The 27,028-nt window shown below is 49.3% G+C and overlaps 11 protein-coding genes across 11 annotated transcripts; 8 read left to right on the top strand and 3 right to left on the bottom strand.

Annotated features, from left to right (window-relative positions):
• Positions 1–196: 196 nt before the first annotated feature.
• On the bottom strand, positions 197–2,657 carry N7509_008503 (acetyl/propionyl/methylcrotonyl-CoA carboxylase subunit alpha; the record flags this gene model as incomplete). Its single annotated transcript, XM_056633140.1, has 2 exons — positions 197–2,390; positions 2,449–2,657. The coding sequence occupies 2 exons, from the start codon at positions 2,655–2,657 to the stop codon at positions 197–199; spliced, it is 2,403 nt and encodes an 800-aa protein (XP_056483760.1).
• A 484-nt stretch (positions 2,658–3,141) lies between these two features.
• On the bottom strand, positions 3,142–4,984 carry N7509_008502 (acyl-CoA carboxylase subunit beta; the record flags this gene model as incomplete). Its single annotated transcript, XM_056633139.1, has 5 exons — positions 3,142–3,752; positions 3,804–4,054; positions 4,122–4,503; positions 4,556–4,750; positions 4,801–4,984. 5 exons carry the CDS (start codon positions 4,982–4,984, stop codon positions 3,142–3,144), a joined length of 1,623 nt encoding a protein of 540 aa, XP_056483759.1.
• A 300-nt stretch (positions 4,985–5,284) lies between these two features.
• Positions 5,285–7,164, top strand: N7509_008501 (acetyl-CoA synthetase-like protein; the record flags this gene model as incomplete). The annotated part of the gene is made up of 5 exons (XM_056633138.1): positions 5,285–5,636; positions 5,686–5,964; positions 6,018–6,057; positions 6,112–6,924; positions 6,972–7,164. 5 exons carry the CDS (start codon positions 5,285–5,287, stop codon positions 7,162–7,164), a joined length of 1,677 nt encoding a protein of 558 aa, XP_056483758.1.
• Positions 7,165–7,597: 433 nt separating this feature from the next.
• N7509_008500 (aldolase) lies at positions 7,598–9,495 on the top strand (the record flags this gene model as incomplete). Its single annotated transcript, XM_056633137.1, has 2 exons — positions 7,598–8,052; positions 8,124–9,495. 2 exons carry the CDS (start codon positions 7,598–7,600, stop codon positions 9,493–9,495), a joined length of 1,827 nt encoding a protein of 608 aa, XP_056483757.1.
• A 265-nt stretch (positions 9,496–9,760) lies between these two features.
• Positions 9,761–11,233, bottom strand: gel1 (1,3-beta-glucanosyltransferase gel1; the record flags this gene model as incomplete). The annotated part of the gene is made up of 2 exons (XM_056633136.1): positions 9,761–10,958; positions 11,043–11,233. The coding sequence occupies 2 exons, from the start codon at positions 11,231–11,233 to the stop codon at positions 9,761–9,763; spliced, it is 1,389 nt and encodes a 462-aa protein (XP_056483756.1).
• A 3,108-nt stretch (positions 11,234–14,341) lies between these two features.
• N7509_008498 (uncharacterized protein) lies at positions 14,342–15,307 on the top strand (the record flags this gene model as incomplete). The annotated part of the gene is made up of 1 exon (XM_056633135.1): positions 14,342–15,307. The coding sequence occupies one exon, from the start codon at positions 14,342–14,344 to the stop codon at positions 15,305–15,307; it is 966 nt and encodes a 321-aa protein (XP_056483755.1).
• Positions 15,308–16,858: 1,551 nt separating this feature from the next.
• N7509_008497 (sterol desaturase family protein) lies at positions 16,859–17,691 on the top strand (the record flags this gene model as incomplete). Its single annotated transcript, XM_056633134.1, has 2 exons — positions 16,859–17,443; positions 17,497–17,691. Coding segments are annotated over 2 exons (780 nt in total), but the record flags the coding sequence as incomplete, so codon positions are not given.
• Positions 17,692–18,091: 400 nt separating this feature from the next.
• On the top strand, positions 18,092–19,188 carry N7509_008496 (Short-chain dehydrogenase/reductase SDR; the record flags this gene model as incomplete). The annotated part of the gene is made up of 3 exons (XM_056633133.1): positions 18,092–18,266; positions 18,325–18,542; positions 18,598–19,188. 3 exons carry the CDS (start codon positions 18,092–18,094, stop codon positions 19,186–19,188), a joined length of 984 nt encoding a protein of 327 aa, XP_056483753.1.
• Positions 19,189–21,470: 2,282 nt separating this feature from the next.
• Positions 21,471–22,480, top strand: N7509_008495 (uncharacterized protein; the record flags this gene model as incomplete). The annotated part of the gene is made up of 2 exons (XM_056633132.1): positions 21,471–21,961; positions 22,015–22,480. The coding sequence occupies 2 exons, from the start codon at positions 21,471–21,473 to the stop codon at positions 22,478–22,480; spliced, it is 957 nt and encodes a 318-aa protein (XP_056483752.1).
• Positions 22,481–23,098: 618 nt separating this feature from the next.
• Positions 23,099–23,769, top strand: N7509_008494 (YbhB/YbcL family Raf kinase inhibitor-like protein; the record flags this gene model as incomplete). Its single annotated transcript, XM_056633131.1, has 2 exons — positions 23,099–23,101; positions 23,179–23,769. The coding sequence occupies 2 exons, from the start codon at positions 23,099–23,101 to the stop codon at positions 23,767–23,769; spliced, it is 594 nt and encodes a 197-aa protein (XP_056483751.1).
• Positions 23,770–25,160: 1,391 nt separating this feature from the next.
• Positions 25,161–26,440, top strand: N7509_008493 (tyrosinase family protein; the record flags this gene model as incomplete). Its single annotated transcript, XM_056633130.1, has 4 exons — positions 25,161–25,288; positions 25,352–25,477; positions 25,533–25,958; positions 26,029–26,440. The coding sequence occupies 4 exons, from the start codon at positions 25,161–25,163 to the stop codon at positions 26,438–26,440; spliced, it is 1,092 nt and encodes a 363-aa protein (XP_056483750.1).
• Between the last annotated feature and the right edge of the window lie 588 nt (positions 26,441–27,028).

Raw genomic sequence — 27,028 nt, 5'->3', positions numbered from 1 at the left:
TATTCCATCACAGGTAGCTACTAGCCTGCCATCAGCTCTCAGATCACAGCGAAGTCGTGAATCTGAAATGATTGTATTGATTATGCACTCTTTGCCCTCGAAGTCGCTGATCGTCGAATTAAGAAGGCATTTAATGATATCTACTATTAACACAAGCGATTGAAATTTGGATAGCTTCATTCATTATGGTGGAAATTTAGACAACAGTGCAAAGAACCTTTCCATCTTCCACGGCATCCCCTTCCTTCCACTTCGTCTCAAATTTACCAGTAGACGAAGCCGCTATGTTGATTTCCATTTTCATGCTTTCGATGATCATAACAGAGTCTCCAGCATTGACAGAATCTCCATTGCTTTTCAGAATAGAAAGGACCTTGCAGGGCATTGGTGCTGTCACGGTCTTCTGCTCAGAGTCATCCTTGGACTTGGCAATGGATCGGATACTGCCCGCAAATGAGAGTAGTGTGTCACGCTTCATCTCAACATAAGTCCCAATCACCGGAATATGGAAGAAGATCTGCTGGCTCTGATCCACCTGTCCAGTAAGCGTGTGCGGGCGAACCGAAGGAAGGCAGACATAGGCAGATGTTTTCACACCACTGATGGACACGGTCATGTTGGAAGAAAGCCACGACTCTACAATAGCCGTGTTATCTTCTGCCGGCTGCCATGATTCGATGCGAGCTTTGTATGGAATTGAGTTGACATACTCCCCGCTGCGGATCTCCTGACTGATCCGGTTGTACTTCATGGAGACTTCAGTGACAGCAGATTTTGAATCATTCTCGAAGTCATTTTCATCCGGAATAGACACAACAAAAGCTTCGGCTACGTCAACTGGTGACTCCAGCCTCTGAGCCTTCCAAATACACAGCGAACTTGGAACGATTTCCTTGCTCTTGTTGTGATAAGGCCAATCAACTGCAGTAATCACGTCACAGTGCACGTTAACAGGATCGAGTCTCTGATTTCGAAACTGTCTCCGCACGTTATGGAATGGCTTTGTCTGCAAAGGCTTTGGTACATAGTGAGGTAGATATCGAACCGCTAAGCTTGACATGATAGAAAGAACAGGCTCAATATCGGCGGCCTTTGGCAGGAAAGATGGTTGGAGAAGCTGTTCAAGGTTGTTCGGAATGAAAGAAGTTGTGTAAGCAGGGTCATGGAACTCCTTGTTCGATAAACAGGCTTGGAGAAAGAGCTGATTCGTTCTCACTCCAACACAAGCGGTATGAGCAAGAACCTTTTGCATCTTCTCGATGGCGAGAGACCGCGTAGGTGCCCAGACGACCAGCTTGGCAATCATGGAATCGAAATAAATTGACACCACAGATCCACTCCGAATAGCTGTCTCGTAGCGAATATCCCTTCCAGGGGACAGAACACCAGGAGCAGGAAGCCACAAGTGCACTTTGCCATGCTCTGGGAGGAAGTTGTTTTGCGGACTTTCAGCCGTCAGGCGACACTCAATAGACGCGCCGTGCTGAGTAACGTTATCCAGAGCTGGGATGGTACTGAGATCTCCACCAGCAGCGACGAAAAGTTGCAAAGATACCAGATCAAAGCCGGTCACCTCCTCGGTGATAGGATGCTCCACTTGTAGCCGGGCATTGACCTCCAGGAAATAGAATCTGCCTGTCGACACATCAAAAATGAATTCAACGGTGCCAGCATTCTCATAACCGATCAAGGAGCCAATTCGAACCGCGGTATCACTCATCTCCTGTCGTGTCTTGTCATCCAAGAATGGACATGGCGTTTCTTCGATGACCTTTTGGTGTCGGCGCTGCACTGAACAGTCTCGGTCGAAAAACGAAACGACTTTGCCGTGTGAGTCGCCCATAATCTGGATCTCCACATGCTTGCTGTTCTCGATGTACTTTTCCAGAATGCAGTCGCTTGAGCCGAATGAACGACTGGCTTCCGATTGTGCCCGCGCAAGCTCATCTTTCAGTTGACCAGCCTCCCTGACAATGCGCATCCCCTTGCCTCCTCCTCCAGCAGAGGCTTTGACCATGATTGGGAACCCGATATCTTCTGCTGCTGTTTTGAGAGCTTCTGCATCCTGACTTGAGCCTGAAAATCCGGGGATCAAGGGAACCTCTGGAGCGTGTTCACTCAGGAAGACCTTCGATGATCTCTTGTCGCCGAGTGATGACATAGCGCTGGCGGATGGTCCGATGAAGATCAGACCGGCATCACGGACGCGATTCGCAAAGTCGGCATTCTCGCTGAGGTATCCGTAACCAGGATGGATAGCCTGGGCACCTGCTGATAGTGCCGTCTGCACCAGCAGGTCAATGTCCAAGAAAGGGTTCACCTTCCTTTTATCAATGCTCCCGATATTGATGGCCTCGTCGGCATCCGTAACATGACGCGATAGTGCATCCCTTGGTGTATAAGTTAGCCTTCAATGCTCATCGAAAGACGAGTCCGAGCTGTCCTTACTCATCAGCATAAACTGCTATGCTGCCAATGTTCAATTTGCGACATGTCTTGATAATTCGGCAGGCGATTTCGCCACGGTTCGCAATCAGGACTTTGCGAAGCGCTGGGCGACCATCATCCCCCAGAGGCGGCTGTGCCACAAACAGTGGTTTGCGAAGGGGAAACGCATCGCCATCTGTCAAACTATTGTCGTTGGTGATTCCAGGCATCGTGTAGTGTTTCGGGTGGGTGCTGCAGCTCCCTCGCAAAGTTGGTAGAGATGAGTACGAGGCTGGACTACAACTCACATAATAGTTTCCATAGAGCACCACTTACTATAATAAAGTGGGCCTCCTTCCACTTCAGTACGGACCGCCAGCTCTAGGGAACCCATCGGACCGTGGATTTGCGTGACCTGATTGGTTGATGGTTGACTTGTATGCAAACGCCGGTCCGAACGGACTTGCTCGAGTGGGCGGAGATACCGGACCGGAGCCAAATCTTCCAATTGAAGTTGAAGTTGGAGATGCTACAGTTTTCAAAATATGGTCGTTTGTTAGCTTCTTGCTCCTCGCCTAATATGCGAAACTTGGTTTAGTATTCATTTTAAGGGGGTTGTTTTAAAAAAGAAATCGATTATTTTTGCTTCATTTCATATCCGAAATAGAAATTGAAAGATTTATGCGATTCGCATCAGTTTACGTCTGAAGCTATTCAAATTCTCGCCAGTCCCATATGCGACTCCGCGCCATGAACCCCTTGAAGAGAAACCACTTCCAAGCAAATACCGAGCACATCCCGAGTATCACGAGGATCGATGATGCCATCATCGATCAGCGACGAACTTGTAGAATAGGACTCGGCATCCTTTTGGGCCGTGTCTCTGAATGTCTGTATCTGCTTCTGAAGTTTCTCCGGTGAAAGCACATTCCCCTTCGATTGGGCACTCTTCAATTGCACAGTTTCCATGACACCAGCCAATTGATCAGCCCCCATCACGCTGCATTTCCCGGTTGGCCAGGTAAACAGGAACCTGGGTTTGTATGGCCTCCCGCACATCGCGTAGTTTCCTGCTCCGTAGGACGCTCCTAGAATTATGGAGATATGGGGGACCTTGGAGCAGCTGACAGCGGATACCAGCTGGGCACCCATCTTGATGATTCCGGCGTGCTCTGCTTTGGCTCCGACCATGAAGCCGGTCACATTGTGGAGGAACACGATCGGGGTGTTTTGTTGATTGCAAATTCTTATGAAGGCCGCAGCCTTTGCAGCCTCGGTAGGATTGATGACCGAGATTTGGTTTGCCACGATACCGACAGGATGTCCTGCAATTGGGATTAGCATATTTTCAAGGCGATATCGGGGATTGTTCGTACCCATTATGTGTGCCCAGGCCGTGATGATGTTTGTTCCATATTTTGGCTTGAACGTGGAGAGACGCGAGTCATCAACAAGTCGGAGCAAGACTTCACTCATGTCGAAGGGCTTTCGAATGTCTGGATTCACAAGGGAGAGCAAGTCTTCAACTGGATAACGCGGTGCCGCAGGTTCGATCAGCCCGAGTGTTGGTTGAGTGCGCATTTGCAGTGAGGCGACCCATTCCCGAGACTTCTGAATAGCATCAAACCTGGGTATCCAATGTCAATATTTAGGCAAAGTGCAATGTCAAAAACAGCACTCGGAGGCAAACTTACTCGTCGGTCGCAATTTGGTCCGCAAGTCCTGTCATTGTAGCATGCACCTTAGCTCCTCCCAACTCTTCGGCTTCGATAACCTCCCCAGTGGCCATCTTAACCAAAGGGGGTCCACCAAGGAAAGCCTGGCCTTGGTTTTCAACGAAGATGGTGTAGTCAGATAATGCTGGGTGATAGGCGCCTCCTGCAGTCGACGATCCAAAGACAATTGCGCAGGACGGTTTTCCTGCGGCTGATCTCTGCGCAAGGTCATAGAAGAGCTGACCACCCTTGTGGAAAACGGTGCGTTGTTGCGGCAAGAAAACGCCAGCGGATTGCACGAGAGAGATGAGTGGAAGATCGTTCTGAGTCGCGATCTCCAGGCAACGATTCACCTTCAATACTATGTTTCGAGTCAGCTCTGACCCACTATAGATCGTGGAAAAGAAGCATACCAGTCATGCTGTTCCATGCTCCTCCTTGGGAGGTCGGCACATGGGATAGAAGGAAACACGGCTTGCCACACACATTTCCGATGCCTGCGATGATATTTGCCCCGGGCGTGGATTCACTGTTCTCGTATCCGGCAAATGCGCAAACCTCCAAGAAGGGTGAGTCCTGGTCTAGCAGAAGAGAAATTCGATCACGGGCTTTCTGGTCAGCAGTAGACATGATGGGTAGCACATGAGTCACGACGTACGTAAGAGTTGGCCGCGTCGTTGATGTCGAAGGAGAGAAGCATCATTTCCTTCGGTGGAAACTTGTTTGAGGGCATCTTCAAACTTGTCAAGAATGGGTGTCCAGCCTGCCTTATTCGATTGATATTGCTCTCCGCGAAGGTCCAGGTTGGCGCTGATGCTGGGGTATGATGATCCAGTCGCCATTGTGGGAAGGGTTTCTTTGGATGAATGGCTATCAGCTTTCAAACGTTTGACTGTTTAAACGATGTTGGTATGTCATAACTTTGCTGAAGGGAAGTACAAAATAACTATGGGGCGGACCTGGAGGGGCTCGGTCCGGAGCCCGGAATCGGAGCTGAGAGTCACGGAACGGACCAAGTACAAACGAACCCAAATCAATGAGTCTGTTTTTGCAATTTTAATACGCAACGAGAGACTAGCTTTCTATTCAATCTCTTTGAAATCTTCTCATTCTTTCAATTTCATTCAAACTCGTTGCCCATCATGACCCCAGCACCTGCCTTGGTTCACGGTGCCAAAGCGCCACCTCTATGGTTCAAAACCTTGGGCGCACTGATAGATGAGCAAGCAAATCGTTATGAGGATCACACAGCTGCTGTGTTTTCCTGGCAAAATGTGCGATTGTCATATCGCCAGTTATCGGATCGGTCGAAAGTACTGGGCAAGGCGATGCTTGAGATGGGTCTCCGAAATGGTGACTGCATTGGGATTATGGCAGGAAATTGCTATCAATACATCGAGGTATTCCTAGCAGGTGGTCGTATTGGATGCCCAGTCGTTGTACTGAATAACACATACACCGCTGAGGAGCTCAGAAATGCCGTTCAGAAGAGCTGTAAGTTATTATGATATCTCACGTTGCTCATCTACTGATTGGAACGAAGCATGCAAACTTGTCTTTCTTGCGTCTGAGATCGGTTCTCGAAATCTCTCTGGACACATTAATATCCTCCGTGGGTCAAGTCGAAAGAACCCCGCCCTTCCTGATTTGCGTCGTGTTGTTTGTCTCGGGGGTAGCCAAGTCGGCGAGGCTGGAGTTGAGATGCAAACATACAACACTTTCACATCGAACGGACATTCGGTTTTTATGAATGACTCTGTCTTGAAGCGCGCGGAGTCTTTGGTTCGTCCTGATGATGTTCTTAACTTGCAATTCACCTCCGGTATGAAGACCAATACTGCCGCAATTCTTTCCCATTCTAATCAAATCTCACAGGAACCACTGGTTCTCCCAAAGCAGCCATGCTGACACACACGTGAGTCTCTTCCCCGGCCCAGAAATGTGATTATATATGCTCATCTCAAACAAGAAACCTTATCAATAATGCCCGGTTCGTTGGCGATGCAATGGCGTTGACCCATGAAGATGTCCTCTGCTGCCCACCACCTCTATTTCACTGCTTCGGTCTTGTGCTAGGTTTCCTCGATACGTATACGCATGGTAGTACCATCGTATTTCCTTCCGACTTCTTCGACGTGGGAAAAGTCGTCGACGCACTTGTTGAAGAGGATGTCACGGTGCTCCTAGGCGTTCCGACAATGTACATTTCCGAGCTGGAAGTCATGGAAAAGACAGGGCAGCGACCCCGACGTCTTCGAACCGGCCTTGCTAGTGGCTCGACGGTTTCACAAAGCTTGATGGATCAACTACGTGAGAAAATGGGAGTCGAAAAAATGCTCATCGCCTATGGCATGACCGAGACCAGTCCCGTTACATTCATCACGTCGCTCAGCGATCCTGAATCAAAAGCGACCAGGACTGTCGGCAGAGTGATCCCGCATACTTCTGCAAAGGTCATTGATTCCAACGGCAAGTTGCTTGGCAGAGGTGAGCGGGGCGAGCTTTGTACGAGTGGGTTCGCTCTACAGAAAGGCTACTGGAAAAATAAGGAAAAGACAAAGGAATCTATGAAAGAAGATGAGAATGGCGTTCTTTGGATGCATACCGGCGATGAAGCCATTCTTGATGACGATGGATATGCCCATATCACCGGGCGAATCAAGGACATCATTATTCGCGGTGGTGAAAACATCTTTCCCGAGAAATTGAAGAAAGGCTCATGCAACATCCTGCTGTCAGCGAGGCCAGCGCTGTGGCTATCAAGGACGAGAGATACGGCGAGGTAGTTGGATGTTTCTTGAAAGAAGCCGAGGGGACTCATCGTCCAAGGAACGAGGAACTGAATAAATGGGTGGGACAGCTGCTTGGTCGTCACAAAGCCCCTGCGTATTGCTTCTGGCTCGGCGATGCTGGTATTGGCAACGACTTCCCGAAAACCGGCAGTGGCAAGATCAAGAAGCACGTTCTTTGTGATATCGGGAATAACCTGGTTCACAATGGCCCAGTTAAAGCCAAGCTCTAGGAATCTTATTCATGATGGATCTTAAATCTCTCAAGCATTTTCCCAGTCATAATATCTACTGTAACATTCCCGATTGGGACACCCGCCCTAGTAGTAAACCACATCCCCTTTTTCACTTCAGACCCTACTAGTACTACACTTTCACAAGCCATGATCTCATTTTCTGATTCTAGGCTCCCAGAATCCAAATTCGAACCGCGAGTCTCTTTCTTGGCCCGCACTTCCCCAGGAAATAGCGCCGGATAACGCCCCGCAAACTTGAAGCTCATCGGTCCGGTCATTCCGGTCCGCCGGACCGTTACATCTGAGAACAACAAATGAGGTCACGACCGAAATGCGATCCGATGAAAGAAAGCAAAGACATTCAAAGAATGTTTTCGAGATAAGCGACCAAGCCCCTTTGAAATCGAATATCTCACAAACTCCAATCGAAATGGTCCAGCAATCACCCTCAGTCAGAATTGTGGAGGTAGGGCCACGCGACGGACTACAGAACATACGTGACTCAGTCCCAACTCAAACGAAATTGGAACTGATTCGACGACTTCAAGCGACAGGCCTCTCTACTATTGAGTTGACATCTGTTGTGTCGCCGCGTGCCGTTCCCCAATTAAAAGACTGTCGTGAAGTGCTCCAGGATGAGGAGGTGAAGACCTTCCTACAAAATCCACGACTCCGATTACCTGTCCTCGTTCCCAATGAGAAGGGTCTAAAGATTGCTATTGAGCATGGCGTCCGAGAGGTCGCTGTGTTCGTCAGTGCAACCGAGGGTTTCAGCAAAGCCAACATCAACTGCACCGTGCAGGAAGGACTTGAAAGAGCGAAGCGAGTGGCTGCCTTGGCCTTAGCGACGAAAGAAGCCGGTGAATCCCAGATTGCAGTACGTGGGTAAGTCAATTGAAAAGAATCACGACCTGTGGTTTTCCACGCAACGAATTAGCACCTTTTAACTCTCCCAGCTACGTGTCCTGCATCTTCGCAGATCCATTCGACGGCCAAACGCCACATTCCGCAGTGCTCCATTGTGTACAGGAATTACTTAAAGCAGGCTGCTACGAGATAAGCCTGGGCGATACCCTCGGGGTGGGATCCCCGTTCAATGTGCGCAGTCTACTCGCCTACCTGAAGGATAACAATATCCCTCTCTCCAAATTGGCTGGGCATTTCCATGACACTTATGGACAAGCTGTTGCCAATGTCTGGGAAGCGTACACCTGCGGTCTCACCGTCTTCGACAGCAGTGTTGCGGGACTAGGTGGGTGTCCGTTTGCGCCTGGTGCTAAGGGCAATGTCGCAACGGAAGATTTGGTGTATATGTTCAATAATGCTGGCATCTTTACGGGTGTTGATTTATCCCGGTTGACGGAGGTGGGGACTTGGATATCGAAGCAACTCTCGATCACCAATTCGAGTCGGGTGGGCACGGCTTTAATGATTAAGGACAGCACCAAGCTTGTTTCTGGCTCTTCCAAACCGCAGCAGACCAAGCCTCTTCAGTGGACTTTGATCTCAGAAACGGATGGCCTGTTACTTCATCGCTCGGGCGTCAATCTCAAGATCACCCTCAACAGGCCGAAGAACGGCAACGCATTGACAGCCACAATGATATTCGATATCACCAAAGCCGTGACAGATGCCAATTACGATGCGGAAATATCTCGCATCATCATCACAGCGAATGGCAAGTTTTTCTGTACAGGTATGGATCTGGGCAAGGATAGTACGCCTGTTGCTCGAGGTGTTTCGGCTAGCGATGCGCAGTATGCAAGATTAACTACGCTATTCGAGACTATCGATACTTCGCCGAAGGTGACAATTGCTACCATCAACGGGCCTGCGTTTGGTGGAGGAGTCGGTCTGGCATTTGCTTGTGATATTCGTATCGCCACAAACTCAACGGTCATGACTTTGAGCGAGGTGAAACTGGGTCTCTGTCCAGCGACTATCTCTAAATATGTCATCAGGGAATATGGACTATCGTTTGCGAGGGAGGTGATGCTCTCTGCGAGGCCAGTTAAAGCGTCCGAGTTAAAGACTCGGGGGATCATCACCGATGTTGTAGGAAATGTAGAGCAGTTGAATCTGAGGTTGGATGCGCTGCTAGACGCGTTGAGGATTGCGTCTCCCAATGCGTCACGCATGTCGAAGGAACTTATTCGGCTTGCTTGGAAGGATGGTGGAGGTGAGAAGCAAGCTACAGGGATCAAAACACTGTTCGACGAGATGATGCGGTCCGATGCTGATGGAGCACATGGTTTGAGGGAGTTCGGCTTGAAGCGAAAGGTGGACTGGGATGCACATACGCTGCAACAAGGAAAGTCGAAGCTTTAGCTTTAAGAAAGAGATTGAAATTTAAAATGTCTCAACAGATACTAGAGCAGTGTCTGGATATGGAACAATGTATGTGTTTTAAAGAATCATATTCCATAGAAGTAGCCGGATTATGGCCTACTGTACACTGAAACCCCGTCAGAGGTCCATCCAACGAAATCCAAACAAAGCAAGAGCCTAGCAAAATAGAGATGCAATTCGCCGCGCGAGAAACAGAAACGGCGTATAATTTAGAAAGAAATTAGACAAATTTGTCGAGCAAGGTTTACAGAAGAATCATACCAACGCCGACAAGGGTCGACATGGCAGTCACCAGGGAGACGGCGATGGGGGCAGCGGAGAAACCGAAGGTAGCAGGGCGGACAGCGAAGGCAGCACCAGAAGAGGTGGTAGAGGAGCCACCGCTAGTGCCAGTGCCGCCAGTGGCAGCAGCACCCTCGCCGGAGCCGGAGGTGGCAGTGCCAGTGGAGGTGGTACCAGCGTTCTGGGAGCCATCGCCGCTGAATCCATCACCCTTACCGGCACCGCTCTTCAGGTACTTCTCGGCGGGCTTGGGGATGGCGGGCAGAGCGTCACCGGAGACGGCCCAGTTGGGGGCGTTCTTCTTGGGGCAGGGGTTGGAGCCACCGGTGGCGTTGTACTGGCCATCGCCGGAGGGGTTGTCGGTCTTGTCGAAAGCAGACTTCAGGGCATCGTAGTCCTTGAGAGTGGTAACCTTGTTGTCGGAGATCTTGACGAGACCGTAGTTGCTGCCCTCCTCGGAGTACTCGTAGACGAGACCACCGGAGTAGACACCGGTCATCTTGGTGGAGTAGAGAGTGGCAACCTCCTGGAACTTGCGGGTGTTGGTGTTGCAGCCGTACTCGGACAGGAACAGGGGGAGACCGTATCCGGTGAAGTTCTTAACCTTCTGGTCCCACTCGGAGGTGGTGAAGGAGGAGGGGTCACACCAGGAGTAGTCGTTGAAAGCGAAGAAGTCGGAGCGCTCGTCATCAGTACCGCAGTTCATGTACTCAGCCATCTCGAGACGGTTGGTGTTGACATCGGCGGCGGAGTAACCAACGGGGACCTGACGGAGGTTCTGGGCCTTCAGGTAGGAACGCAGATCACGAGTGACAGCCTTGACGTAGGGGGCAGCCTTGGAGGAAGGACCGTCGTTGATGACCTCGTTACCGGAGAAGAAAGCGAGGGTGTTGTCGTAACGGGCGAACTTGTCGATGGTAGCGAAGATGTACTGCAGGTAGACATCGTTGTAGGAGGTGGCGGGGTCCTTGCGGTTCAGGGAGTACTTGGGAGTGTTGACATCCAGAACGAGGTAGATGCCAGCGTCAGCCAGAGCGGACATGCACTCATCGTGGTCGGCGGAGTTGTCGACGGAGTAGACACGGATGGTGTTCAGGCCAAGATCCTTGAAGTTCTTGATGTCACGCTTGCAGCCCTCGGCGTCAGCGATAGGGTCGGACCTAATTGATTGATGTTAGATTGAGGATCTTTTGTTTTGAGCACTGTTATTGCTGTGTTGAGTGCTGTTGGAGGGTAAAACGTACAGCTTGGAGGATCCACCAGGCTGGTAGTCGACACCACGCATGTAGAAACGGTCCTTGCCCTTGAAGAAAGCATTACCCTTCACAGTGATAGGAGTAATGTTGCTGTCGCGCTTCTCAGCGGAGGGAGCAGCCTGGACGAGGCTGGCACCCAGGGTTAGGGCAGTAGCCAAAGAGATAAAGTTGGCCTTCATTTTGGTTGTGGTTCTAAAGAGTGTATTAAGGTGAGATGAAATTCCAGAAGAAAAAAGGGAATTAAAGAGTGGTTAGAAAAACGAAGGACGACAAGAATGTGGGAGAGAGAAAGAAGGGAAGAAGGTCAACAAGGGGGGGGAAAGCCACTTTGTATGACGGGGGAGAGACCCTTTCGACCCGGACGACACACACCAACACCAACACCCTACGAGAGTTACAGCATCCACTTTTACCCTCCCACCCACTTTATCCCCCGACTCTCATTGACCGTCACTGGTCGATCGCCGTAAGGGGCCCAGGGAAAAAGTGGATCTGACCCTGAAACTGGCCCCAATCTGTCGTTGGCCACCCCCTATCCCGACTCTCCCGCCAGGGTCTGACGCCTCTGCATGCCCAGCAGGCCACACCCACACTGCAATGAGAGACACACGTCTCTACGGAGGGTACCATTGTGCCAATGTGCCAACGTGCCAACGCCCAGTGCCAACTGCAGTACCAGTCCCATTACCATTTACCCAGAATTATGTCCATTGTCGAGTGGAGTGATGGCTGAGACCCTTTCTATTTACGGGGTACTCTACAACCTTCGCACTCCCCCCCCTCCTCTCCAGGCATCGGTCAATTGACCCCCCCCCGTCCCCATATCCCTGATCATCGGCATCTCATCTACAAACGCGGTACAGTGTATGGAGTACAGTGTTCATGTCTAAATGCTACCCCTGGCGATGCGCGATGGGTATTGGCTTGGCAGCGAGACGCGAAGTCTAGGCGGTGGAGATCACAGCGACGATCGAGGAAATTGGGCCAGATGGTGCTGCTGCGCCTCAACACACCATCGAGACCCTGGATGAGAACAAAAAAAAAACCCTCTTTTCATTTTCAGGGTGTCTCATCTTTTCACTCTCCGCTCTCTCCTACTCCTCCTACCCTGCCCGCCCGTCATCACACCCACTCTCTCTCCGGCTGGCCGCCTCGCATCTAACTTGCTCCACCGGGCGTTGCTCCACCGTGGCTGTCGCATGCCTGTCTCACTCGCTCGTGTGGTGCGCGACCAGATTTGCTGGACCCCTCGGGTAACACAATTGGCCAATGATCGTCCACTGCAAAGCATCTATTCATAGCCGGCATAGACTCGCCAGGCAGCACAAAAAGAGCATGTGCGATTTCTTCTGGCTCGCTCCTTGCGATAGGTCAATTGTATGCTTCACCCCAAACATCAACCGTGGATTATTGACCATTCAAACATCACATTGCCCATCGGCGACTAATCTAGCCCGGCGCTAACCATTGGATATGTATCCCGCATGACTGACTGGTGTAACACTCCCGCCCCACCGGAAGATACTCGTATATTTCCGATTGTAGCCTACTTCATAGCCTTGGGTGAGTACAGAGTAGATCATTACTCTACGTCTAGATAAGGTAAGGCTCTCCGTCAATTTACACGCGTCAAGCTCATCCTTGGGGCCATTAGAGGATCCTTTAATTGCCAAGCATTACTACTAGTACTAGTACAACTCGGAAGTATTACTTTGTGCAGGGAATTAAATGACGTTGAACTCCAGACAGTGCTCAGGGCCTGGAGAACTACAAGTAAAGCCTTGGAATCTACCCGAACACAGCCCTTTGCTGCCCTCGGGCTGGAATTTCTTTTTCCAGTGGTATTCTATCGAAGTCACCGAGAACCTGAACATCTATTCATGTAATAAAGTATGTTTTCGATCGCCAAAAATCCACTACTACATGTAGTAGTGCACTACTTGGAAATAGACTCGGACCTCGGACTTAGAAAATGTATCCCCCAGCACTATATGGTACTAGTACACAATACTTACAGGTACTAATAGTACTGGCATGAACTTGAACGATCCCGACACTCTCAAGCTTCCAAGGGTTGGAAATGGACAGCGACTCCATTCGCAGACCCCGAGGCCGGGCTCTATCATCTATCGCACACGACTCGGGAGTGTCATATCTGCCTGAAAACTTGAAGAATTCGTATGGTTTGCAACCTTGGAATTCTAACTCATCCAATGTGGGGCTAGGACTGCCCGCAACTCGTTCAAGTTGAGGTACTACGAGTAAGAAATGTGGCTAATTCCTTTCCTTAAACCCAGATAAAGCTTAAGGTCGCTTCATTGGCCCTCCACCTCCACCTTCAGCTCGCAAATAATACGGAGCTGAGATGCACGGAGTGCGGAGTGGCTGGTGCAGTCCGGAACGCAATAACGCAAAGAACCTCGAGGTCATTCTTCAGCTACAACAATGCACGCTAATGCAGCAAACTTGAATGCACCGCCATCTTACGCACGCTAAACTAGAACGGACCCCAACAAACGCCCGGTGCCCCAGCTTCGCACGACCTCGAATTCCTGTTATTTTCTGCTTGCAACATGTCATTTCAGATCCAGTCAAGATTATCTTTCCCACGGTCGTGATTTGTGTTTTATGAAATTGTCAATTCAGCGTTGAAAATAATGTGAACAAACCCTTGGCGCACAATGTCAGACAATCACCCCAGATTTGTCTTGGAAAATGCTCTCTTCTTATGCCAGGGGCAGTCTGAAGTGCATGTCGCATCCACTTCTAGCGACCCTTTGATAAATGTCCTAGACCAAGGTACTACCTCTCGAAACCCGACGCGAATTAAAGCTGATATAAAATAGACACCTATGATTTTGAGCGTCGTTTACAATCAGAATCACCGATAGATACTCATAAAACCGGACTAATTAGTGTGATGTATGCCGATGGACCCTTTTCTACGATAAATGAAACTCACAAAACCAAGACTATTGACCGAACAAGGTGCATTCCCGGGAGACCAGTGGGATACCCAGAAGTTGTTCGAAACTTTCTGGGACGTAAAACTAGAGGATGTTGCTCTTTTATCTTCGCCACTGCTCTCGAGTTATCACGGTCGATGCGTAGAAGTTAACGGCCACCAATGCCTCGGTGAGTTTTGCATTGGGATGTGTATCAACCCCTCGCCTACTAACGAGCCCACCGAAATTTGCTACAATATCAGCGAGAATTTGTCGTATACAGCAAACGATACTAGTCCCTTGGATAGTACCCCAAGCGTTAGCTCCCGAGGCCCAACCGACATGAAGCTTCTTCACCAGTACGAGCCTATCTATTTCCGTTATGACTTCCTCACCGGGCACACCCTATATATCTTGCCGAAATCCAAAGGCGAGCTTCGCGATTTGATTCACGCGATTGGGGAGAGATTTAAGGGATCATCCTCGGATTCAAATTGCCTTTCCGTTAAGAAGCTGGGCATTTCCCAGAAGAATGATTCGTTACACCCTCTAACCCTTCACTCGGTGGTCATGTTCTATGTCCTTTCGTCCCGAAACACGGAACTGAATAACCTGATAAAATGGCTTCTCTGGATCGAGACGCAACTACACCAGGGATCTATCTTTGAAGTATCGGACTCTAATCGCTTCTCGAGGTATATACAGTTGTTACATAAGATGTCGCGGAACCTGATAACACTAGAGCACAATAACCAACGCGACGCGTCAAATATTGGTCATCTCCTCCGGGATCATGAGCGTCTTGGAAGATTGGCCGAGCTCCAGGGGACATATATTGATCATGCGACGCATGGGAGGGTCCGGGATGATCTACTTATGCTGCACGACTTATGCGATGATCGGCACCGCAGAATCATGAACTTGCAGCGAAGAACCAGTAACTTCGTGACGCTTTTATACAATCTCATCACGGGCCATGACAGCACGATAAATTTGAATATTGCCACGGAAAGCGCGAAAATAGCCCGCGATACACGCAAGGATAGTGCGTCCATGAAGATCATCGCCGCGATGACACTGCTCTATCTCCCAGCCACTTTTGTCTGCAGTCTTTTTGGAACGAACTTGATCGCCTTGGATACATCCACTGCGACTAATGAGCCTGCATTTGTTGTGTCTCGCCTTTGGTGGATTTATTTTGCTTTTGCGGTACCTTTGACAGCTTTCACGATGATCGGATTTCTGGTATGGCGACGATTTCGCGAACGGAAGCCTGATGAGAGAGCGAGTGGAATTGGCAATTCATGATGGACTTAGCTAGGCATCATTGCTCGTAACTCGGGTGATTGGGTACCGGCAGTCTCGAAGATTGATGGTAGAAGCATGTCACTGCCCGCTCCCGATGCAGAAGCGGCTGATCAGTACCGAATCGGGGTTGGTAAATGTGAACCTGTCATCGTTCTAGTTCTATACTTGCCCAGCCCATCATTATATTCCATTTCCCATTCCAAATGAGGTTCCAGGCAAGAAAAGACTGTTTTGAAAACCTGCACTGGAATATTCGACACGAGTGATACTATGAACCCCCAAGTGCCGATATTCTTACTCCGCTCCAGAAAAGCTACGGGTGAGTAACTAATACAGAGCACATGGCAAGTTGGTTAATCTCTAATAGAATGGAAACATCACGACATGATCTAAGGCTCTATTATACCCTCTGGGCCAGGCTATCTATACACGGTGCCCGTTTGGCATGTTGAGGATGTACTAGAAGATGATGATCCGAAGTCTCCTTTACCACACGCAATTCTGATATTTCACGGTGAGTATGAAGCTAGTGAGTGGGGCCATGATTTTACAATCTTTGAGCTTCGGGCGCTAGCGAATTTCCTCTTGATGCGTTCCTTAGACGAGAATTCCAAAAGTTTCCCTGGCCATCGAACGCACCCAGTGAGTTAATTGGTTCCTTCGACTTTCAGATATCCGACTGACTTCTTTTTTAATCATAGACTCTACTCGTCTCATTTATGGGACGCAACCACGGGCGAATCTCTCAGGCGTTCTACGATGGAAACTGTTTGAACCTGCAATACACACAGCTGATGAGCTTCGAAGAGAATGCCAGCCCACCTCCTCCCATGGAGCTGTTTCTGCGATACTGGCTTGCTAAGCCCATCGGAATCCGAAAGCTTGAGGTCGTTTCAGAGGAGGAATAAAGCGTCAGATATGTGTCTTAACCGGGTGTTCTTTGGGGAAGGCATCGTACATGGAATTCATATCCACCGGAATGTATGTGGAGCATTGTGGTTATGATCTCTGAGAGTTCAAAATAGAAGATCTTACTATACACTTCTCACATCTCGGGACTCAAGAACCTTGGAAGGATAGTTTGCATTTTAACTCTCATGGCTACATTGCCCAGAGATTTGCTTGAGATTGTACTTTGATTGATCGCTAAAATTCGAGAGTGTTTCTCATTTCCTCGGGCGGAATTTGGCTAGTTGGGTTTTCTGGTAGAAGTTTTGAGTTTTGTCTCAGCCGTAAAGAGTAGCCACTAGTAAGCGTACTCGGTTAGGTAGGGAAGAGATGAAAGCCAAATCGATATTCCAATTAACTTGGAGAATCTCTCCTCTTCGAACTAGAGCACTGTAATGTGTCGCACGGGAGTGGCTGAGGACCGTCACATGGGGCCATCCGAGCCGAGATGTCCGACGATCGATTGCGGGGGCACCACAAAGAATTTTCCGGGGTCGTAAATCAGTGGCCGAGGTTCATAAGAAGCCCTGAGGGAGCCTGTCAGCTACGGTGTACTACTCTCTTGGCTCCAAACCACAAATTTGAGCCGTTTCGACTCCAGCAATAATCACCACGATGTATGACAACCTGATCCCACAGGCTACGGCTTTCTGGTCACACATCGTGTCGACCTATTCCCCACAGCGAATTGAATTCGTCGGAACGCTGCTGATCCAAGTGGTTTCGTTCTGGCTCCCATCGCTATTCTATCTATCCCTGGACACGCTTGCGCCGTCATTTTCCCAGAAACACAAGATCCAGCCTGCGCCTAAACAGCCGACTCGTCGTGACATCCTGCATTGCTTCTGGGTTGTTACCCAGAACCAAATTCTCTCCAGCGTCTTGCATATTTCGCTCATCAATATCACCTCTCATTTCGGATCAAAGCCATCTTACCGGGTCGAAGCAGCTCTGCCACCCGCCCTCGAATTTGCTCGGGATTTCGTACTGAGTCTTCTTATGCGCGAGGCACTGTTTTATTACAGCCATCGCCTGCTGCACGTTCCATATCTCTACAAGTTGATTCACAAAAAGCATCATCGATTTACGGCACCCATCGCCTTGGCGGCCCAATATGCCCATCCGATTGAACAGATCTTCGCCAATGCATTGCCAATCTCTCTGCCCCCACAGATCTTGCATAGTCATGTATGTACACCGCAGAAGTGCACTCCACTCTAGCAAAAGCTAACTCGAAATAGGTGCTGACATTCTGGTCGTTCCTTGCTTATGAGCTTTTCAATACTGCAACTGTGCATAGCGGGTATGATTTCTTCCACAACAAGGCTCTCGATCATGATCTCCATCATGCAAAGTTCAATCTGAATTATGGATCGATCGGGCTTTTCGATTGGATCCACCAAACGAATAAGTTGGGCAAGCGGCACTCGGAATAAAGGGGCTACTAGTTATAGTGGGGAGATCGAAGTTGTTTGTAAATAGTATCCGTATCCGTACTCCATGCCCCATGGGATACTTCTGTACTCTGTACTCTGCACAGATTATACAATATTCATAGAGAGTCTGTACTATTAGTACTAGACGCGATAACCTATGACCACGTTCTCCAGTAAGTACAAAGTACAAAGTACTGCGTACAGATCACCCCAAACATAGGAGGCTGGGCCTGATTTGCCTGATTTGCGGGATCGGCGGGGCCGAGGTGGCACAATCCCATGCGAACAAGCGCGAGACTGTCTAATCTCGGTATCCAGTGCGACCGTCGCTAGTGTCACTCCAAAACAACCTCACTTCTCCGTCCTTGTCATCTTTGTCACTTCTCGAACTCCTCTTGAAATGGCATCCTTGTTTTACTTTTTGAACGACCTGGTGCAGGGCATCAGAGGGACAAATACTACATTTCTCACTGACAAGGAAGTTCCCGGTGCCGATCTCACCGGTAAATGGATCATCATCACTGGCGCGAATAACGGCATTGGGTTCGAAGCAGCAAAGTCCTTCGCAACATGGGGTGCTAATATTATCCTGGGCTGTCGAGAACCCCCCTGAATGGGAGCAACACCCCACAGCTGCGGCTAAAGTGTGCAATGAGATCGCACAGGCCCACGGCCACTCGTCGACGATCGAATGGTGGCCCTTGGATATGGGCGATTTTGAAACCGTGGAGGCATTTGCCCAACGATGGATCGCCACTGAAAACCCTTTGGATATCCTTTGCAACAATGCTGGCATCGCAGTTGCTCCTCTGGATGCCAAAACCAAGGATGGATTCCATCCAGTTCATCAGGTATTTCATCTTTATCCCCATGAAACAGCATAGACACAGCACTGACCTCCCACAGATTAACTATCTCTCCCATGTATTGCTGACCCTACGCCTTCTGCCATCCCTCGCAGAACAGACCCCAGGACGCATCGTCTGCACCACATCATGCTACCACCACCTCGGCACTTACAACGCAGATCTCGACTCTAGCGCAACCCTGCCTGGCAACCAATATCGCGATAACAAACTCTACTACCAGATGTGGCTCACAGAGCTACAGCTACGCCTGCTCAGACATCCCAGCTACAAGGGCATAACCGTGAACGGAGTCAACCCAGGCTTCGTCTCCTCGTCCATCTGGACGGCCGTGAAAGCGGAGGGCGGCCGAAGTCTCCAGTTCCTTCTTAGTTATGTTGCCATCAATCCTCAACAGGGCAGCTTGGCGATCACGTACGCAGCTACCAGTCCCGAGTTTGGACCCGATCCGAAGACACAGGGGATCGGTGCGCCTAATGGGCGTGGAGGCGGTAAATATATCAATCGCATATGGGACGCAGCGCCAAAGCGACATGTTAATGATCCGGAATTGAGGTCGCAGGTGTGGATCAAGACGGCTGAGAAGCTGAAACTTTCGGAGAAAGGTCTCTTGGATGTCTTGGGTCTCTGATAAAGATGTAGTATATTTTTTTATGAACATTAATATTTGTCACACATATCGCCCAACTTAATGCATACCCGAACATCGAGTCGAAGGGATATATGGTTGTGCTGTCGAACGTACTATAGCTTCATTTGTATAACCACATGGGAAAGTAGTATTTGCTAAGTGTGTAAGCCTTTTGTGAAAGACCAGTCGGCGATCTTAGATAACTAGCAGTTGCAAGTACAGAGCTACGTAAATTCTGCTAGAAGCTGGTGGTGGTGAGCGAAGCTATCGAGAACGAAGGACGGCGCTTGATGCCTCAGGCCGTGAATGCGCCTCAACAGATTGTGTCTATAGACTCGACATTTTGAAATTGAACCATGCATCACTAGGGTAAACAAGCTGGTATTGACAAGACACGCTGAAACAGTGAACAGTGAACAGTGAAGAGGCCCGCAGGTGAGATAGGCACCGAAAGCTTTTGGTGCCAGAAAATTAAAAACACTAGGTTTTTTTTTTTTTTGGAAAAACAAAACTTTTCATCGTCATCGTCGTCATCCTCCCCATCCTCGCCCTTTTCCTCGCCCTTCTGGCAACCACCACAGATGGCTACCAAAGGGGAAGGGGGCTGGGTGTACAGCCCGGGGAGACCCAGCGGACGGTCGAAACAGGGGCTCGGGGCGAAACAGCCCCGCGAGGGTGACATAGATCTCAAAACAATCTTGGGAAATGAGCATTCGTCTAGTCGCATATGTTAGCATAGTGCCCTAGTGGAGCGACGGAGACAGATGCTACTTACCGACCTTCAGGAAGTGGAACCTGGCATTCATTGCTTGGCCGAGTATCATGCATGATCCAGCAGATCATCTCGGCTGTCTCTTGGTACAGGATGATTGGATTAGAGCACCGTGCGTGAATCCCACGCTTGACCTCTGCAATGAAGAAACCTTTGTCCTTGAATCTCTTTGAGAAGAGATACCTATCTATTTGGGCCGTCATAGTGTTCTGAGCGAATGTCGCTGGTGCAAACGTGGATCGGGAGGTCATCCAACTGGTGATGTTCCTCCAAATGGAGAGTGTCAGGACATCCAGGATAAACACGAGAGCGAAAATGACGAATTGTTCGTCTCCCTCCGGCAGGGCAGGGGAAATTGTTCGCCCTTTGCCATGCCAGTCTCAACAATAACGTGTTCAGCTCGCCAAATTCCGCGATCTACTGCGCGATCCACGTTTTTCAAGATGCGGACGGTAGGCAGGTTATCAGTCTCATTGTTACCGTACTTCGCTTTGATGATTCGGAGATTGTCTGGGACTTCTGGTATTTTGGTTGCGTTTGAGTCAGTCTTGGTGGGATTAATAGATGCTCGAAAGGATGTAAAGGGAAGATTAGTTCGGAAAGCTGAATCGTCGCGGGGCCTTTCAAGTAGCCTGGCATTATCGCCATCGCACTTTCCTCATAGCACACATCAACAAATGAAACCTAGGAAGCTACTACCCTGCATTTAATTCAAGGAAGGAGCATCCGTCGCATGCATTCTCCAAAGGCATACCTACCAAGGTAGGTACTGCTAGGATATGATCTGTGATACTGATAATACCAATTCCATCTGCAGTTATACGGACACTGTCTTGCGGAACATGAACAAGCTAGTATTCGTAGTACTGTGGCTTAGAACCTCGGAGCAAAAGAATTAAATTCGGAAGGGAAATATTCGGAGTATTGATGCCCAAATATCAGTACCTCCATTGCCGAACATTCTGCCTTTCGGTCCATTAATCAGACTCCCCCTTTACAGGGGTTTCATTAGGAACTAGGAACTTTTCGCATTGAATTACCGGAGTCTTTAGATGCTGAGTCCTCTAGGTCAGTTATTGAAGCATATAAGGCTATTGTGTCCCTGGACGCCTATTGCCGATGTCTAGCTGTGTTCTAATTCCGAATTTGATTTTGTACCGGCCGCAAGTCACGGAAGTTGAATATTGAATAGTTGAACCGGATCAATATCCCTTGGCGTGATTACGAGGCCTGGCTTTATTCCAGTGATTTGAGTGGTCCCCGCTTTCAATCGTGCTGATCCTAGCTGATTATATCTAGATCAATTAGAGTGTCCATAGGTGGAGCCGAGTTTGGAGATGGGGAAATCCGGGGAGTGGAGAGCCGAACCCGGCAGAACAGGTCTATCTCAATTGAATTTCTGAATGTTAGTTTATGAATATCAAGAAGAGTAAGTATAAAAGCATGGCTTTCTTCCGCAGATGTTAGGAGCTTTCTTCAAGCAGTACCAAAGCCTCTCCTGCCCCTCAAAATGCAACTTCCGAGTCTTCTTCGCCTGTCACTGGGACTCATAGTGGCACTGCCAACGCTCGGTGGTGCATTTCCACATGGAGCTACCAGTGAAGCCAAAAGTACATCAAACGATTGCAATCGAACTTGTCTATCCAACATTGTTGAACAATTCTTGGACTCGGTGGTGAAGCATGACCCGTTCAGTCTGCCATTGGCCTCGGTATATAAGGCAACCGAAAACTCGCACGCAGCAGCTCTCACCATGATGACGCTATGGCGCACTGTTACAAAGGTGACCAAGCCCAACCTTTTGGCAATCGACTCCAAGCAAGGCACGGTCTACTTCTCTTTAGACATAAACGAAGGGGGTATTACAAATATCCTTCGTACACGGCTAAAGGTTGTGAATCGAAAGATCACCGAGCTTGAAATATTTGTGAACCGCTACCGCGGCGAGCATGGTTTCTCCTTCTCGGCTGAAGAACTTCCATCCAATTACGCAGTTTTGATGTCTCCCCAGCCAACCGAACCAAGGCAAGTCGGGCAGATTTGACATCTCTCAGCGAGGCCCTTTTTGCTACCTCGAGCGACTTTGGAGTCGCCGTCAGCGATACATGCCAATTCACCGAGATCGGCTGGAAGGTTGTTGATACGGGGGTCTATGCAAATGGCACAACGGACCCACTTGGTTGTTCTTGGCCAGATGCGCACCCTACAGACGACAAAGCACGCGTTGCTCTTGTCATTGACGAGGAGCTGGGCTTTGTTGTTACCAGCGGCATGATTCCGGGTATTATCTATCCCTATCAGAACGTCTCTGCTTTCATCCCAGATGCTATGCCCACTGCGCAAGAGGCACAGGATGTGTGGTATGCCTATGCGCAAGCCCAGGGAGAGGGACCACTTGTGGCTCCTGCTGCAGGAATGGGTGAAACACTTGAAGTGCTGCAGTACTATAATGATGAGTTGCAGGCCATGCAGATCAACGTTTACTTGAACGCCCCGAATGCGACCTCTCTCTGGTTGTAGAGAATTCTGCTACAACATGGGTCAGGCATCCATGAATGGCTTCTGTGGTTCAAGGTCGAGTGATTTGACTTTGCTCCTATATTGATATCCCTTCCAAAATACTAGTATATATGGTCAGACAATGGCAGACACATTGCGAATTGAAGAATCCTTAAAGCTATCCAGCCCGCCTGGTTTGATTAATTTGCTACCCAGTCATACATACCAATAGTACTAGGTATATGCTTGGGGGCCCCTCTAAGTAGTTTCCAAGCGTCCCTTTCCAAGGTTCTGTGTGCCAGTACTAAGGTATAGCAATGAACTTGGAAAATGATACGGTCGGTAGAAACTCGAACTTCATAATTTAAATTGACCAATCAGGAATGCAGTGCAGATATGAGCTCAAGTTCAACTGGTACTCAAGCTATGGTTCTGGATACATTCAACGCCCCGCCAAACAGCACGAGATGAGGATGTTTTGTTTCGGCCTTCATCCTCAGGCACAGTTCCACGCCGTAACCGGCCCGCTTCCGGCAATGTACACCATCAGCTTGAAAATGAACTGGAAACCTCATCGCTCACCGGCTTCTTTTCTTATCTTCCTGTTGTAAATGATCAGCAAGAACCCCAGAGTTCATCATGGTAAGACCACCAGCGCGATCGCCAGAACGCGAAAGTTCAGCACGGCCTTTTAACACCTACTTACATATATTGTGCAGACCGCATACATCGAATACGGGCTGAGTCGACTGTTCGCCAGCGCAAAAGGGCGCGACGCACGCCTCTTCACCAAAGGCCCTGGATTTTCCAAACTTCCCAAGCCCACCATCGAACTTGCATCTGACACAGCGTCTGGATCGCAATTGCACGTGGACCAGTCGGCAGAAGGGGCCGGTCAGTTTCCATCGCTCAGCTGGCCCGCTGCATCCCCCGACACCAAAGAGTTCCTGATTGTTAGCGAGGATCCCGATGCGCCTTTGCCAAGTCCGATCATTCATGGTATCTACTATGGTATCCCAGCCACCACTACCGCTGTCACGAATGCGGACTTCGAGGCTGCGGGCGAGTATGCGTTGAAAGGCGGGTTCCGATATGGCAAGAATCGGCGTGGGAATATCTACGTCCCGCCTCGACCCTTGCTTGGGCATGGCGAGCACAGGTATTTCTTCACTTTGGTCGCGCTCAGTGCGCCTATTGATTGGAGAAAATTGAGTGATCTGCCAACAATACAAGAGATTGCGCAGGCCATTGAGGGTAATGTGGTTGGGTGGGGGGAATGGGTGGGTGTGTTTGAGCGCAAGTGGGATTGATAGTTTTACCCAACTTTAATGCGCAGCTTGAGGCAGCCATGGGCTTTGGGCTTTGGTTGGCGACAATCATTTCGATAAACGTGCGTTTTTCCCAGAGTTCTGATCATGCATTCACCCATAATAAATAATACCCAGATGCTCTTAGTTTCGTAATTAATGGATTTTTTGGACTTGATCCAGACCTTCATTGGCGTGGCTGAACTTCGATGCAACCTGTCTTCCATTTCGCCCTGGACAGTGTCATCTACGTATTACATAATAAGAGAACTCTGGTCTATATTACTACGTATACGACTCGGAGGTCCACGGTCTCGGGTAACTTGACAATTCCAAAGTCCGATCTGACCAGTTTGGTCTGGTCCTTGAAGTCCAACCTTCCATTGGGCAGAACTTGGATACCAAGCCCGTACAATTCAGCCCCATGAAGATGTATCCATTAGGCTTGGTGTAAAAAGCAAGCACATCATCAAGACCAACTTGAACACGAGCGATCGAGAGTAAAGTAAGCCGCTTGATGTACTGTATTCAATACACTTATATTTCATTTCGCACGTCACGCGAGCCCCTCGCCCTGACTATATCGCATTATGAGTTGACAATCAGACCAAGACATCCCAGTACAAGGAACTAAACAAGTACCTCAGCCTCACCTCCTCCAAGGGTCATCGATGAGAGCTCCGAATCCGATCGCAACTTTGAATCAGGGGTAACATTGGAATTCGTCTTCACGCTCGGCCGATTCAGGCGACCAGATAATCCCATCCCAGACAAAGAAAGACCAGGCCCTTATTCTGCCGAGCATCAAGGAAAGTTTACCTGCAGGAGTAGTCTAGATTCCAATACCAAGCAGCCCCATGAACGAAAGAGCATACTCGTATGTACATAGGCTGGACGTCCTGTCCGTATACCCACATGGACCCTTAGAGATCGCCCAGAGCTGAGTTGTCACATCTGTCGGACCCCACAGCCCCCCCCACAAACCCCTTGCAAGGAAAAAGCCAAAAAGCATATTACACGACTAATTAAACAAGAATTGGTAGCGTATCATATTTTTATTTAAGATAAGGGCTCTCCCTTCTGAGATACATCGCATGCGCTTGGGCTTGATGTGGTAATTACCAGTCTGAATGGAGAATTCCGAACCCCTGTCCTGGTGCCTGTGGGTGAACATGCTTCGCGGATTCACTAAAGCAGAGCTACTGCAGAGGACTTTGGCACAGGCATTAAGACAGGTTTTGAGTGTTTACGAGGCCTAATTGGTCGAGGTCGTGGGGTGTTATTTCAGGATTTCAGCTCTTATAAGGAGAGATTCTGCCCGCTGCCAGGAAGAGGTGCCGAGGGAAAGGTTTTTACTAATGTTCTAGATTGGTAGGTCAAGACAGCTGTACAGGATGATGTGGCTTTCATTTTCATTTTTGCTCTTGCTCGTCGTTGGAGATGTTGTTGCCGCTGCCTCTGCTCCTCGCCTGTACAAACATCACGCGTGCGAGCGCAGTGAGGCTGTCGTTCGAAAGGAATGGTAGGTTACACCTCTCCTCTCTCATACCCATGTTGTGACATGCTGATTGTACGAATTGTGTAGGGGAGAGATGCCAGCTGCCGAGCGAATCAACTATACCGACGCCGTGAAGTGTCTGACACGAAAGCCTCCAAGGCTTCCCACAAAGGACTACCCTGGAGTTCGCAGCCGATTCGACGATTTTGTCGCGTGAGTCGCAGCTGTACTCACGAGGATTGATCTTCTAATGCTGACACTAGGATAGCACACATATTAATATGACCCTGAAAGTGCACTACAGTGGTCTATTCCTCCCCTGGCATCGCGGGTTCATCCACCTTTGGGAACATGCACTGCGGGACGAATGTGATTATAAGGGCCATCAGCCGTACTGGAATTGGCCTCTTTATGCGGACGATCTTAAAAATAGCCCTCTTTTCGACTGCAGCAGCTCATCTATTTCTGGCGACGGTGAATACAACCCCGACGAACAGCCGTTATCCGGTGGCAATGTCACAATACCGAGAGGGTCTGGTGGAGGATGTGTGCCAAAGAACTGTGGACCATTTGGAGACCTGGAGGTCCACCTCGGACCCTTCAGCCGGAACATTGTCTCATTGACTGAGCTGCCGGAGCCGAAATTTGAGTATAACCCGCGCTGCCTAAACAGAAGCTTGAATCATTTTGTTGCGTAAGTTGCACCCATGCAAGGTTCGGTTTACATCAAGGGGGTCAGAGCAATTGCTAAAAGAGGGAAATAGCACAAGGTACACCAATGAGACTATTATTCGCAATCTGATGGCAACAACCAACATCACACAATTCCAGACGGCGATGGATCACTGGCCAGCCCGACCGGATGGAGTATTCGGTCTACACGGCGGCGGACATTTCAGTCTCGGCGCCGCGATGCAAGATCTCTTTGCATCACCGCAAGATCCTGCGTTCATGTTGCATCACAGTATGATCGATCGACTGTGGACAAAGTGGCAAGCGGGCGACGAGAAGACTCGGCGATATGCGCTGAATGGCACTACGACCATCCTGAATCCACCGTGGGGCAAGCAAGTGACTCTTGACACAGTCCTGGAATATGGCGTGTTGGATCGACCTCGAAAGGTTCGTGAGGTCATGAATCCCACGTCGGGAGGGATGTGTTACACTTATACTTGATTTATGGATACTTAAGAGAGGCGGGCATACTACTGGAGTCGAGGGACATTGAGAGGGATGAATGGTTATGCCCGAAGTACATACATTGCATGACATAATAGTATAAACGAATCAGTTCCTGCATTGCTGCATTTCCAAGCACTCCCCTCTCACTCCTTTTAGTTACCGACAGCTTATTTGTTTATTTTCAACTTGAAGGCATCGATATTCGGATGCTTCGGGGGTCAGCGTCAAATTGAGTTTGGCGTTAGTAGCGTGCTAGCCAGTCGATAGCGCCGGAGTGACGTGGATCATTTCGTCTCTTATCAAGTTGATTTGAAATTGAGATTCCTGTTTCAAGTTTTTTATGGCGATGGAGCCAGATTGGCGAGTGTTTGTTTATTATTTGGAGTGTGAGCCATGGTAAACGTGAGACCCCCTTTCCCAGCAATCTGAACCCACACACAAGACTCCAGTACCTGGAGAGTACAGGGAAATGCGATGACACCACGACTCGTGCTATTTTGAGATTTTCAGTGAGACGGAGCCAATCAAAAGTGGAGTCTGCGGGTTACGAGGCTTAGGTACAGGCTGTGTCGCCGCATTTGG

This window comes from Penicillium cosmopolitanum (genome assembly GCF_028827165.1).
Source record: "Penicillium cosmopolitanum strain IBT 29677 chromosome Unknown utg000009l:1.0-9042332.0:1.0-9050551.0, whole genome shotgun sequence".
NCBI lineage: Eukaryota > Fungi > Ascomycota > Eurotiomycetes > Eurotiales > Aspergillaceae > Penicillium > Penicillium cosmopolitanum.
The sequence above is the reverse complement of the archived record's forward strand: the minus strand, read 5'-3'. Positions and strand labels throughout refer to the sequence as shown.